At 54.3% G+C, this 14867-nt stretch overlaps 1 protein-coding gene across 1 annotated transcript; it reads left to right on the top strand.

Annotated features, from left to right (window-relative positions):
• The first annotated feature begins 2920 nt into the window (after positions 1-2920).
• On the top strand, positions 2921-14641 carry CES4A (carboxylesterase 4A). Its single transcript, XM_072731972.1, is given in 11 exon segments — positions 2921-3010; positions 4255-4359; positions 4434-4481; positions 4898-5038; positions 5564-5644; positions 5851-5950; positions 6088-6139; positions 6997-7130; positions 11593-11670; positions 11805-12001; positions 14573-14641. Coding segments are annotated over 11 exon segments (1095 nt in total).
• The last annotated feature ends 226 nt before the right edge of the window (positions 14642-14867 follow it).

Below are 14867 nucleotides of genomic sequence, written 5' to 3'. Positions count from 1 at the left end.
TTAAAAAGTATAACCACCGGGGCACGTGGGTGGCTCAGTTGGTGGAGCGTCTAACTCTTGATTTCAGCTCAAGTCGAGACCTTGGGGTTGTGAGATCAAGTCCTGCATTGGGCTCCACTCTGACATCTGTGCTGAGTGTGGAGCCTGCTTAAGATTCTCTCACTCCCTCTCCCTCTGTCCCTCCTCCATCATACACACTCACAGGTGCTCACTCGCTCTCTTTCTCGCTAAAAAAAGGGAGGGGGCATGCCTGAGTGGCTCAGTTGGTTGAGCGACCAACTCTTGGTTTCAGCTCAGGTCATGATCTCAGGATCATGAGACCAGGCACTGCCAAGGGCTCTGCACTTAGTGCAGAGTCTGCTTAAGATTCTCTCTTCCTCTGCCTCTTGCCCCACTCACAAGCATGTGTTCTCTCTCTCTCTCTCTTTCTCTCAAATAAATGAATAAATCTTGAAAAAAAAAGTAATGTTAAAATAATAACTACCACCCTGAGTGTCTAAATGTTGAGAACAGAGTATCCACTGTTACAACATGAATGGTTGTTTCTAGAACGCTGGGGTGTAGTCATTAGAACAATGACCAGGACTGAGAGAAGCCCAGACATTCTGAACACTCTGTGATTGTTATTTGGAATCCCATGGATCAGGTGACAGAACATGGGATGGCCATTACCAGAGCCTCAAGGATCAGGGGTTTAGAGACTCGGGAGTCCATTGCATAGAAGTCTTGGTGTCAGTTGTTGGAACATTGGCCATGAGCTGTCAGCTAATAGCTGCTTGGAACACGAGTGTCAGGTGTGAGAATCTGTGGATGGCTTAGAACAGACTGTGGGGTGATAGTTAAGAAGGGAAGAAGACTAGTGACTAGTTTGGACAATGGATATTTTGGGGCCAAAGCAACAAGGGGACAAGTGGAGAATGGAGCAGAATAGGCAGACAGGGTTTCCTGGAGCTAGTCAGATGTTCCTAGCCCCAACTATTGAGAAAAGACTCCCGCAGGGCTGGGCCAGCAGGGAGAAAAGGTGATGTGGCCCAAGAGCCCAGCTCCACTAATGTCCACATGCATGCCAGGACTCAGATAAATCCTCATCCATCCCTGCCCCTGGGGAGCGCATGGTTGCTTGGGGGGGGGGGGGCGGGGAACAAACCAATTGGAATCACTGCAACCTAGTGCTATAGTCAATATGGATAGAGCTTTGGGGAGCACAGATGCAAAGTGCCCAGCAGAGGGGGCACCACTTGAGCCAAGTCTTAAAGATTTTTTCTTTTTAATTTTTATTTATTTATGATAGTCACAGAGAGAGAGAGAGAGAGAGAGAGAGGGAGAGGCAGAGGGAGAAGCAGGCTCCATGCACCAGGAGCCCGACGTGGGATTCGATCCCGGGTCTCCAGGATCGCGCCCTGGGCCAAAGGCAGGTGCCAAACCGCTGCGCCACCCAGAGATCCCGAGTCTTAAACATGAGTAGGAGTTTGCCAGGCAGAGGAGAAAGCATTCCGCAGAGGGGACAGAAGCAAAGGGGCTTAGAGGTGGAAGGCAAGGGTCCAAGTGTATCTGGAGGAAAGGGTGGCCGGAAGACTAGATGGAGAGGGCCTGGGTCAGTGTGGGTGAATCTGCACCTCATCCTGAGCACAGGGGGGCCCAGGAAGTTTTTAAGGAGGGAAGTGCCATGGTCAGGGTTGTGTTTTCTATCAATCCTGTGTGGAGGATGTTAGAAGGGATGCAAAGAGGCTGGGGCAGTGTCGCGGCCAAAGGTAGCCATGGCCTTGGCAGGGCAGCAGCTCTGGGAGGAGGCGAAGGCGTATTTCGGAGCTGTCTGGGAGGCAGAACAGAGACTGAGGCTAGAGAGGGGGCATGAAAGACAGGGAGGTGCCTGGGCACCAGGTTTCTGGCTTGGCAGCACCAACAGTCTCCAACAGGAGCAGGAAACCTCTCCCCATGCAGGGGAGATCCCGGGGAGGCCACGTTGCCTCCCGCCCCTGTACCCCAACGCTGGTGGAAGCCACTTGGACACAGAGAGACACACGCACACACGCGCGCACACACGCTACCTAAATTTTGTATCTGCTTCTATTCCTCAACTGCGGAACGCGGGTTTGCAACCCTCTCGCCTCTCTGGCCACCACATCGGCCCGAACTCCTGTCTCTCAGGAGGCCTGAGGCCGGCGCCTTCCTGGAGCGCGACGCGGCTGAGCTCCAGCGCCGAGGGTGCACCTGACAGTCACGCGCCAGCGCGCACGCGCGGGGACGGGGACGCTCCGCGGCCGGAGAGCCCCGCGCCCCCCCCACCGTCGGGCTCCCGGGGGCCCTTCCTCGCCGCCCCGCTTCCCTCCGCTCCCACGTACCACGCCGCCGACTGGCCGCCAGCGAGAAAGTGGTGCTGGTGCTTCCGCAGCCCAGGCCCGGCCTCCTGGGCTTCCTGGGGGGCGGGGGGGCACCGCCGGACTTGGGGACCAGAGGAAGGAGGGGGGAGGCGGGAGGGGCTGTGGGCGTGGCGCGGCGCGGGGCGGGGCCTAATTTCGACTGGAAGGGGCGGAGCTCCAAACTGCCCCAAGGGAGAGGGACCTAGGTCCCGGGAAAGGGGTGCGATCCAAGACCAGGGGTCTCGGGGACCCGCGGGAAGAGGCGGGGCCAGGGAGAACCGGGCAGGAGCCCTGAGCAGCCAGACGCTCCCCGGTTATAAGCCCCGCGCACCCAGCACCGGCCACAGCCGGGCCCGCGCGAACTGGGCGGCTCAGCGCCGGGTACAAAAAACACCGCAGCCTTCGCTGGAGCCCCAGGCTGTGTGACCCTGTTTGGCCTCTCTTCGGGGACCCTGTGTATCTCGGGACTAGAGGGGGCAGTGCCCGGGGAGACCCCGCACGGACTCACGAGTTCATCCACCACTGCACAAAAGCATGTGCAGATGAGCATGTACGGAAACATGCAGGCCCACAGACCCGCGCTCACCCCTGCCAAGGGTACCATCCGTCCAGGGGTGGCACTGAAGAGAAAACCAAGCCAGTCCCAGAGAGTAAGGATGCTCAGCCTATCCGTAGTGGGCCAGAAAGATCACCCAGCACCTCCTACCTTCCTACCTCCCCCCAAAGCTCTATCCCCTGAACAGAGTGCATCATCTGCCCTGTGGTCAAGGCTGGGGGCACAGACCAGGCCTTGGAGACTGGGGGGCAACCACTGACCTGGAGTGTACCTGGAGTGTGGGCGTAAAGTCAGGTACCTGCTGAGGGACACGTTTGGGAGGTGAGCTGGGACCATATCACACAGGCCTTCACCTGCCACAGTAATAATACTGAACCTCTTGAACACTTTCTGTGTGCCAGACACTCTACTAAGCACTTTATATGTGTTCATTCATTTAATTCCCTCAACAATCCAGTTCTACAAAAAAAAAAAAAAAAAAAAAAATCTCTCCATTCTGCAGATGAAAAAATTGAGGACAGAAAAGTTAAACAGCTCTATTCAAAATACACTGGAGAGCAGGGGAGGATTGGAAGCAGCGAAGCGACACAGCCAGATGTGCATTTAGAGAGATGGCTCCGTGTGTTGGAACCAGTTAGAAAGAAATAGGAGCAGAGGCCTGGAGGTCAGCCAGGAGGCGAGGTGGGGTATATCCCTAAGGAGATGATGAGGACTGGCTCTGAAACAGAGGCAGGAAGGATGAATGGTAGGTAGCTGCAGAGGGATGCAGGAGGCCGGGTAGACAGGACTGGGGCACCTGGGTAGAAGGGTGTGTGGGGGGTGATAGGAAAGGGCCCTGTGGCTGGGTGGATAGTATGGGGTGAGGGATGCCACCCAGATGGGAAGCAATTGGAACATATTTGGGGCACATGAAGGCTGAGGTGCCCAAGAGACAGGATGAAGAGTCCCAGTGATAGTGGCTCCCCCAACTTGGGCAGCAGAGAAAGCTACAAGTTGTGAATACAGGTAACGAGGACTGTGGGAACCATAGGGTCCCCCATTTCTAGCCCAGCAGCAGAGAGAGACCCTTTCCTACACTAGCAGAACCCCTCCCACAACCCCAGATCACCTCTAGAACCACTGGGGCCCACTATGTGGACTGGGATATGGGGACCCAGAGGCACGAAGGCACTGGTTCTAGGTCTAGGATTCCAACCCAGGACTCTTGATTCCTTCCCAGCTGCCTGCACTCTTCGGGCCCCTTCACACCGCCAAGCCCTGGCCAGATAATCATTCAAAACTGTCTAAGTGACTTCTACTTAAACCTCTCATGGGTGCCACACTCTCCACCCCTGTTAGATGATGTCACCCCTAGCCTGGGATCTCTTCTATAGGGCCATTTCCCAGAGTGGCACTTTGGCACCCAGAGCCTTCCTCACCCCCCGCCCACTGAAGGTGGCCAAGGTGGGTGTCTCCTCTGCCCCAGGGATCAGCAAGGAGGGGCAGGATGGGGCACCCTGAACACCTCTTCTCCACAGATGGTTGGCCACCTGGCAGGCTGTAACTGCAACAGCACACAGATTCTGGTAGGCTGCCTGAGAGCATGATCAGGGGCTGAGGTGATGTGTGTGTCTAAGAAGATGGTAAGTAAAACTTCCTTCTAGCTCCTTCACCTGGCCACCTGCAAGCACCCACCTGACCTGATCCTCAGCTGCCCCAGGGACCGTGTATCAGGAGCACAACATTTAGCAAAGATTTTCAAGAGGTGAGGGAGTGAGGAATGTGGACATCTGAGGCTGAGCACCCCAAGTCTGAGTAGCCTAGTCTTCTCTAGCACTCTAGCACCTGCCCTCCAAGGGGTAGCCAAACCCCAGATTTTCCCAAGGGGGACCTATGGCTAAAGAAGCTGCTGGATGTGGACCTGCTGAGCTGGGCACCCTAGGCTGCAGGGATCCTAGGAGAATATGTGGAGGATTGATTGGAAATGCCCCTCGTCTTGTAGATAGTGTGGTTCATGAGCCCTGTGGTGAATAATGTGGTGCTCCCAGAGGACCCTCTGGTGCTCCTGAATTGGGGGCAAGTTGTACCTGTGCCCAGTCTTCTGGGTGTCAACAACCTGGAGTTCAGTTGGCTCTTACCTTTTGTAAGTGAATAGGAGGGGTGCCCACCAGAGTGGGGGTAACAGAGGATTCTTCTTGGGTAGTGCTGGACATCAGATCAGATCCCATTGGCTCTTCTAGGGATGTCCAAGTCTTGGGTACTGCCTACAGTCCCTGAACAGTAAGAGCTGGCCAGAAACAATGGGAGGAAGAGAAGTATGGCCTTTTGGAGGTTTGGGGACCCCAAATCTTCAGATCGTAGTTTGGATGGGTCATTGTTTACCCTCCAGGCAGCTGCAAATTCTGTGGTGCTCCCTTGCTCCTGGTCAGGCTAGATGCCCCAGCTCAGGAGACATCGTCCCAGCCCCCAGTTCAGCTCTGACCTGGGTGGTAGTGATGGACAGGTTGGGAGCAGGAAGGCGGGAAATAGTCATGGACCCTTCCTAGGCTGTGTGCTCTGAGAACTCACCATTTAGATGATGAGAGCCTTGGAGCCTGGTGTAGCTCTGGCTGGAATCCCTCCTGATATTTGGGCCTGATTCACACCTGAGTCCTTATCTTGTGGGCAGATCAAGAAGCTCCCAGGAAACCAGCATATAATGAGAAAAGGAGCCGTCACCAAGCTGCTCTGAAGCACCAGCACCCTGTTGGTGAGGGGCCATGGTGTTAGGGGTGCTGCATAGTTACAAAGGGGTAAGAATCAGCAAAGGAGACCTTCCCAGAAGCTTCCCTCTTTCCCTCCTCCCCCAGACCCAAAACTCCTGAGGTACTGAGCCTGAGTCCGAGTTGCTGGTGTGCCTGCCTCTGGCCCAGCTGGCCCCCCAGGCCTTAGGGAGGGTATGAATTCCCCACTCAGAACATCACCAACGAGCAGTTTCCAGTGGTGTTGGAGGAGTACCTGGGTGATATTGATGACCATGACTGGAAGATATTAAGAAACCATGTGGTGTCTCTCTGCCTGTGTCTCTGCCTCTCTCTTTCTGTGTCTCTCATGAATAAATAAATAAAATCTTTAAAAAAAATAAAAATAAAAATTTAGCAGTTAAATCTACATATTCAAAGAAAAAAAAAAGAAACCATATGGCGGACCTAGGTGGGGATGCTACCTTGGTGTACTGCACCCTGCAGGCTGCCCACCACCACAGTGGTTTGTGGAGTCCCCCAGAGTGGCCACACTCTATCCGCTAGTGCTGCTTACCAACTGCTCATCCACCTTCTCTGCACCTCTGTGCTGGCGTAGGATTCCAAGATGCCATAGAAAAGGCAATGTGCTGTCAATTAAGAGAAAAGTGGAAGAGGAGGGCAGGGCAGAGTCCAGCCCAGAGGAGACAGGCTGGGGTGGTCAGGGAAGACTTCCTAGTTGAGAGGACAAACTGAGGGCCACTGTGGAGATCCTGCCCAGGATAAATGGGGCTTGAGGGGCACCTGGGTGACTCAGTGGTTGAGTGTCTGCCTTTGGTTCAGGCTGTGATCCCGGGGTCCTGGGATCGAGTTCCGCACCAGGCTCTCCTCAGGGAGCCTGCTTCTCCCTCTGCCTATATCTCTGCTTCTCTCTCTGTGTCTCTCATGAATAAATAAATGCAATCTTTGAAAATAAAAAATGAAAGAAAATAAACGGGGCTTGAAGAACATATGGGTGAGAGGTCAAAGGTGGGCCTGGAGAGCATAGACACCAAAGAACCCAAAATGCCCAAGAGAGGAAAGGTTCAGAGAAGGGGAAGGCTTCTGTGGTCTTTGCCACAATCCTGTGAATTAAGTTTTAGCATCCTTGGTCTGCAGATGAGGAACTGCAGCTCAGAGAGGCAGAGTGAGTGACTGGCCTCAGTTGCTGCTCAGTCACTCATGTGACTGGTGAGTAGTGCAGAGAGGACTCAAATCTGCTGCCTAGATTCTGAAGCCCAAGGGCTTTTTCCTGCTTGATGCAGATGGGTGGGATGTGTGGGGGAGATGAAAAGCCCAGCCCAAGACTTTTCCTGCAGCTGTCCTCAGTTTCCCTATTCCTGGATGCTGGCTTCCCTGCTTACCTATATGAGTTTGAGCACCGTACTCCCAGTGGTGCAATCATCAGGCCCTGCACTGATGGAGCAGACTATCAGGATGGGATCCACTTCGTCTTCAGGAGTCCCTTCTCCAAAGGTGCTCAAACCCCACTCAACCCCCCTCCCCGGGTGTCTAGTCTCCCCACCTTTGTGTCCTGACTCACATCTCCATTGTCTGACTCTAAGGAGCTAAGCAGTTCCTAGAATAGTCCCCAAAATGAAAGCCTTCCAGCATGGAAGGAGCAGGGTGGGACACTAGCATCCCATGTTAGATACCAAATGTCACATCCTTTTTTTAAAAAAAGATTTTATTTATTTATTAATGACAGACACACAGAGAGAGGCAGAGACACAGGCAGAGGGAGAAGCAGGCTCCCTGCAGGGAACCTGATGCGGGACTCCATCCTGGGACCCCGGGACCACGCTCTGAGCAGAAGGCAGACGCTCAACCACTGAGCTACCCAGGTACTCCCCAAATGTCACATCCTATTCTGACCCCATGCCATTCCTTAGTTGAGAAGGCACTGAGCCTCCAGGTGACATACTGGGTTGACTTTGCCCGTACCGGGTGAGTCTGGTCCCCCAACATGTCTGTTTCATGTATCTGACCCTGCATGTCCCAGAGGAGATGCATGATTAGCCTCTTCTCCCTCACCTTTCCCCAGTCATCAGGTCCTAGATGTCCCTATGATGTGTCCCTCTCTGTCCCATGACCACATTCTTCATTCACTCCAGCAAACATAATACTCTGTTTTCTGCCCAGCCCTACAGTGGGAGCTGGAATTCAAGACTCTTACAGACATGACCCCCATCGTCCAGCAGCTTGTAAATGTTGTAACAAAAATGCTAGGTTGCTGTACTGGAGGGAGCAGAAGGTACTATGAGAGCACAGAGGAGGCATCCGACTGGCCTGGATGGGCAGGAGCGGATTCCTGGCAGAGGTGAAATCTGGGTTGAGCTTTGGCTGGCCTTGTGACTAGTTTCCCACCTCCACTAGTCTCTCTCCTTTCTATCCATCCCCTCTATGGCATTCAAGGAATCTTTCTGAAATATCTGACCAAGTCACTCACCTGCTTAAAACTCTTCATGACTTTCCTCATGACTTCCCTCTGCCCCCAGGCTAAAGTCCCAGGTCCTTAGCCTCTTGGCAAGAAAATCTTGTCATCCTTCAGTGGTTGAGCATCTGCCTTCACCTCAGGTAGTGATCCTGGTGTCCTGGGATCGAGTCCCACATTGGGCTCCCACAGGGTGCCTGCTTTTCCCTCTGCTGGTGTCTCTGCCTCTCTCTGTGTGTCTGTCATGAATAAATACCTAAAATCTTTTCTTAAAAAAGAAAGAAAATCTTGTCATCTTCTCTTCACATCCATCCTCTTTACACACCCCGTGTTTCTCTGCAAACTTACATTGTGCTTCCTCCAAAAGCCCTGGTCTTTCGTACCTCGAACCCTTTGCACATACTGCTCCCTCTATTTAAAAGGTAGTCACCACCACACTACTATTTTTTCTTAAAAGTCTAAATATCACCTCTGTAAAGACTTCTTGGTCTCCAACTTCCAAAGGGAAGGTGAACCAAGGAAAGGTAAGAGAAGGAGGCAGGGTGAAGATAAGCATAAACAATCCTCATTCTTTCTTCCTCTGGGCAGAAACCCCAATGGTGGGGAGCTGTGCTACTGGCCACACTACAAGAAGTTCCCTGCCGATGGATTTCACCATGAGGGTGGGTGTGAAGCTCAAGGAAGAGCTTTTGGCATTTGGGATGAAACTGCACCAGCATTAAGGACCTGAGAAGCAGAGGCATTTTTGAGGGTTGTTATGCAGGGAGGAAGCTTGAGGGATTATCCCACCACTTAAGCCTTGGGGAGATTGGCCACGACACATCTGAGACAAATGTGCTGGCTTCCCCAAGTAGGACCTGCAGAGGCTTCCTCCTATCTCCAGGTCATAGCTAGAGCTTTAGCCTGTTGTTTGGGGCCCTGCACTACCCTCTTTAGCCTGACATCGCATGATGCCCCCATCTCACTGATTCCATTGGGTTAGACCCGGTCCTTTTACTGCTATGCTGTGTCCAGCTACCCAGCTTCAGGGAAAACCCTACTCTTCTTTCTCCAAATCCTCCCACTCTTCAAGGTCTACTTGAAGCTGCTTATTTTGGACAATCCACCCAGACTGCTCCTGCCCCTATCATTGCACCTAGCTTGTCATTTACCAACCATCCTGCTCAACCTTGTGCGGTTCACATCACATTGGCCTGAGGCCTTGGGCAGGTTATTTGTTACATGGAGTGAAGCTTTGATAGCTTAGGATCTTCTCACCCTCCCATACTCACTTCTCCCCCCACCCCCAGGCCTCTCCAAAGCCTGGACACAGGGATGGTCCTCCATAAACATGTTGACTTGACCTGAATTTCTCCATCTGTAAAATGGTTGAGTGAAGCAGATGGCATCTTGATTTGAGCCCTCAGAGGAAGGGGCCTGCTCCTTATTGGGCTAAGCCTACTTTGCTATACTCAGTGAAAGGGGGGGCTGTGGCTTTTTGCCTGGGTTGCAAAACACCTGGTTTTTTTTTTCTTCATTGTCTCAAGTGTGCCTCTCAAGGACATCCACACTCCATGCTCCTACAACCCGACCTGGCACAGCCCAGCTGGTACCACAGAGGTTTTTCTGGTTTGGTTTAGTTTTTTGTTGGTTCTCTTTTTTTCCATAGTAAAATATACATAACATAAAATTTACCATTTTAGCTATATTTAAATGCTCAGTTCAGTGGCATTAAGTACATTCATGTTGTTATGTAACCATTGCCACCACCCCTCTCCAGAACTTTTTCATCATCCCAGACTGAAACTTTATATCCATTAAACAGTAACTCCCTATTTCCTCTCATCCCCAAACCCTGGTACCCACTATTCTACTTTCTATCCTGTGAATTTGACTATCCCATGTACCTCATAGAGGCAGAATCATACAATATTTGTCCTTTTGTTTCTGGCTTATTTTGCTTAGCATAGTGTCTTCAGAATGCATCCATGTTGTAGCATGTTTCAGAATTTCATATCTTCAGGCACCTGGCTCCTCAGGACTCGGGCTCTTCGTGGGGAGCCTGCTTATCCCTCTGCCTGTGTTTCTGCCTCTCTCTGTGTCTCTCACGAATAAATAAATAAAATCTTTTTTAAAAATCTTAAAAAAAAGATTTAATTTATTTATTCATGAGAGAGAGAGAGAGAGCAGGCTCCATGTGAAAGCCTGATGTGGGACTTGGCACCCGGACTCAGGGATCACGTCCTGAGCCAAAGGCAGATGCTCTACCGCTAAGCCACCCAGGTGTCCCTAAATAAAATCTTTTTTTAAAAAAGAATTTCATACCTTCTTAAGACTGAATAATATCCCATCGTATGTACGTATCATATCTTGTTTATCCATTTATCTGTTTATGGACCTTTGGCTCTTGTGAATAATGCTGCTATGAACAATAGTGTAGCGTCCCACAGGTTTTATGCTCCAAACTATGATGTTGCTTTGTTGCTTAGTCTCTATTACTAGGGGTTCCCGGCTCTTTGAGACAACTATAAGCTGCAAAGACCTGGTAGGGGGGAATCCAATCCTCCATGCCTCAGCATCTAGCCCCAAAAGCAAAGGGATGGTTGGAAGAGGGGGACAAAGCCCCCTTTCAAGCAATTGTTTATCTTTACAACAACCCTGTCATGGATTTTATTATTCCTATTTTACAGATATGGAAACTGAGATACAAGACATAAAACGCCTTGCTCAAGGTCATGAGCTAGTAGTGGCAGAGTGGGAATTTGATTCAGGCCTGTCTGACTCACCCTGCCACCTCCATCCAGACCTGGAGCAATCCCTGAGGGAGGATGGCCCTCAGAGGAGGGGTAGCAGCTCTACTCTCAGGCAGCAGCAGAACATCCCTGCTCACCTCTAACCAGGGGACAGTCAACCGAATAGCCCTTCAATGGGACCCTGAGTGAGTTGCATTGCCCAGGGGTCCTGGGCAACCTGTGCAGAACTCAACAGGACTAGCTGGGCTTGATTTACCTCAGGGCCTTATGGCATACTGTGACCTGGAGGTCCAAAGGTCTGACTGCAGGTTGGTCCAGGCCTGCTTCTGAGGGTCCCCCAGTTCCCTCCTCAGGCTCTCTCACAGGTCTGGGGAAGGAACCTTCTCCAAAGAGCCACCTGCCCTGTGGATGTTATCTCCCAAATCGCAGGGAGTACAGCTGAGGAGGAGCTGGGGTTCAGACAGGGCCTAGCCAAGCTGCAGCAGATGCCAGGCTCATAAAGGACGCCCAGGGGTACCCTAGGACCTTCTCCCAGAACCGGAGCCCAGAGGAACTCCAGTGGGCAGTCAGGGTGGTGGGCTGGCCCCCGCCTCCCAGGCCCACCCTGCCGTCTCAGGAAGGCGCCCCTCTTCTTGTCCGCTCCTCCTGGAGTGGCACCGCTGGGTGAGGGAGGCAGGAGGGCTACCTGTGTCCACCTCGGCTTCCTGGCTGCCCCCCAGTCTCTGGCCCCCCAGAGTTGTTCCTCAAGTCCCTGCCAGGCCCCGCCCCGCAGGGAGCAGCTCGCAGCTCTCGGTGAAGGCCCAGCCGCCCCCCACCCCGGGCATCCCCTGGGCGCGGAGCCGGCAGCGGGGTAACAGCCCCCCGCCCCGCTGCGGGAGCGGCGCCCCTGCTCCCCTCCGACGCCCCGACCAAGCGGCAATTCCCCGCTCGGGGGGCGGAGAGCGGCCGCAGCCCCCAGCGCCCCGCCCCCACCCCCGCCCGCAGACCGCCCCGGGGCCCCGCCTCCGCCTCGCGCCGGCCGCAGGGACGCATCGGGTCGCCTGGAGCGGGCCGGGCCCGGGGGATGCGAGGGCGCCGGGGTGGAACTAGCCGCCGCCGCGGGGGGGGCTCCCCGGGAGGGCTCCGCGCCCCCGACGGCCCGAGCCCCGGCGCCGGCCAGGGCGGAGCGGCCCCAGGCTCAGGCCGCGGACGGGGGCTCCCGCGGGGCTGCTCTGCCCACCTCCACCCCCCACCCCACCTCCACCCCCCACCCCACCTCCACCCCCCACCCCACCTCCACCCCCCACCCCACCCCACCCCACCCCACCCCACCTCCACCCCCCACCCCACCCCACCCCACCCCACCTCCACCCCCCACCTCCACCCCCCACCCCACCCCACCTCCACCCCCCACCCCACCCCACCCCGGCTCTCCGGCTTCGGGCTCCCCGCGCCCCGCCCGGGAGGCGCCCCCAGCGGTCCCCTCCCTGCTGGCGGCGGTGGAAGCGCGAGCCGCCTGGCGCCCCCCGGCGGGGAGATGGGCGGGAGTTGGGGGGCGGCGCGGGACCGCAGGCGCTCACCACGGATGGATGAGGCTTGCACTTCCCCCCTGGGTCGCGGCCGTGACTGGCCACCTGTGGGCTCTGGGACACCCAAAGGGATCCATCCTGCCTGCCAGGAGCCCACAGGCCGCCAGGGGAGATGCTCCAGGGGCCTGGTGGGGATCCCAAGCTGGTGGAAGGCCTGAGGTCCAGGGAGGCACCAGGTGAAGGAAAGAAGGAAGGCCTGGAAGAAGAGCAGTGGGGTCAGGTGCCAGCACTTCAAGGCTGCACCTTCCCCACTGACCCCTTTCCAGCCCAAGCTGGACACACTGGAACCCTGTTGTGAGGGGCAAGGTAAGCCTATGCCGGAGACACAATAGATGAGGCCGAAGTTCCTAGAAAGGAAGAAGGGGGGCAGGGTGGTAAGGAATAGGGTTCACAAATGGGGTTGGCCAAAGAAATCTGCCACACGGTCTTCTGTTTCCACCATCAGGGCCACAAGGAGCTGCGTTAGGGGTGCTCAGGCTCCTGACCAGTGCTGGCTGCAGTGGCATGGGGTTCAGAGTGGCCTTTTCTTTGTGCCCTCTGCCCCCAGCCCTCTCAGGTCCCGCATCAGTAGGAAGGGGCTGGCCACCTGCTGTGTGCCCTGAAGGGCCAGACTTCCTGCAAGGGAGAGGACATCACTTTCCTAAAAGAGTCAAATTCATTAACTGTGTGGGGACAGAAAGCGCCCATGTGAAATTGGCACCTATGGGGACTGAATGAGAAATTGGCACCTACGGGGACTGAATGAGGAAAGGATGCAGTGACAAAGACACAACCCCAGAGGCAAGAAACAGAAGCAAATGGACAGAGAGCCAGGGCAGCGCTAAGGCTCTTCTGGCTAGAAAAGAGAAGTCCCTGGGTACTCAGATGGAGGCGGTGGTCAGGGACTTTTTTCTCATCCTGGTTGCCCAGCCACTGAGATCTTGGAAGGGGGGGAGGGTGTGATACAAAGGTTCAGCTGGAAAGGCTGTGGGAGCACAGTGGAAATGCTGCCCTAACTGGGGTAAGGTGGCGAGTCAGCAAAGTCTTCTGAAGGAGCATCTGTAAGGACCAGTAGGAAAGAGTGGAGGGTATGGAGGCAGAGCAGGAGGGAAGCTATGGCAACCAGCTGGCACAGCAGGAGCAAAGGCTGGAGATAAGAATTAACCTGTTCCTTCCTAGCGGCTCTATGTCCGTGTGTCCCACTCAGGAAGGCTAAGAGGGGAAACAGGGCCTAGAGCTGGGGCACCGACTGGGCCCGTAAGCCTGGGAGGGAGCATTGACTCTATCTTGAGGCACTGGGAAGCCATGAGAGGGAAATGTCCTGGTCACACTTACCTTCCAGAAGAATCTTTGAGATTACAGAGTACAGAGGAACTTCAGGAGGAAAGAATAGAATTGGGGAAACCAGGGAAGGGCAATGCAGAACTAGACAATGAGTCCCTCATGGAAGACAGCAAGCACATTTTAAAGCAGATGGACAGGACTTGGTGACAGATGAGGGAAGGGGAGATAGAAGTTTAGAGACTCCTACATGTCCTGTTGTTCCAAGGAGCTCTGGACCAAAGCAGGAGGTCAGCTCTGACCACTTCTCCTCCCCTACCCACTGAATGGCCCTTGGGACACCCTGGCTGAGAGCTCTCCCACTCAGCCCAGCCTGGGAACTCATCACCCCTTCCCAGGGCCTGTGGGAACTCAGCCCCTACCCACTGTATCCAGGGGAGAGTCCCAAAGGGGGGTACTGTCCAAGTTGGGGACATCAGCAGGGTCCAGCATTGCTGAGTAAGTCCCTTCTCTCCCCCCTCTCCTCCATGGAAAGCTAATCAGGACAGGACTCTAACCTCCTACTTACTGACTCTCTAAAATCACAATGATAATTCCATGGCTGCAAGAATTTGGCTTTGGGCCTATTGGTCCATGGGGCAAATGGGAAGGGGAGAAACACTCATTTGAAGCCTGAAAGAACTCAAGATCAGATGGTCTCACAGAGCAGAGTTCAACATGCCTCTTTTAGGATGAATTTGGAAACTGAACATTCCTGTCCAGGCCTGCTCTTCTGTGTGTGTCCTCAGGCAAGCCACTTGCCTCTCTGGGCCTGATTCTCCTCATCTGTGCATCTGGAAACAATCCCAGCAGGACACTACTCCAGCCCCAGGCCCCTCCAGCTGTGGGCCAGAACTCATCTACTCCCAGCTGTTTTACCCACAGGTGCTGGTGGAAGAGCATGCTAGTGACCTCACGCCACTGCATGATCATTATGGATCTACTGTAGCCTGAAGGTGGAGGAAAAGCCTTTCAGGAAATTAGCATCAGTGGCAGAAAAATTCATCAAAAAACTGGTGGAGACGCCTGTGGCTGATTTATGTCTCTTAACTAAGGAGCAGTTCTTCTGGCCTGGAGAAATGACTGTAGACCCCACATCCTTCCAGAGACTCCTGACCCAAGACTCTAAAACTCTGGCTGTGTTGCTGGGGCCCACTCAGCACCTGCCAGGAGCACCACC

Source organism: Vulpes vulpes, chromosome 12 (genome assembly GCF_048418805.1).
Source record: "Vulpes vulpes isolate BD-2025 chromosome 12, VulVul3, whole genome shotgun sequence".
Classification (NCBI taxonomy): Eukaryota; Metazoa; Chordata; class Mammalia; order Carnivora; family Canidae; genus Vulpes; species Vulpes vulpes.
The sequence above is the reverse complement of the archived record's forward strand: the minus strand, read 5'-3'. Positions and strand labels throughout refer to the sequence as shown.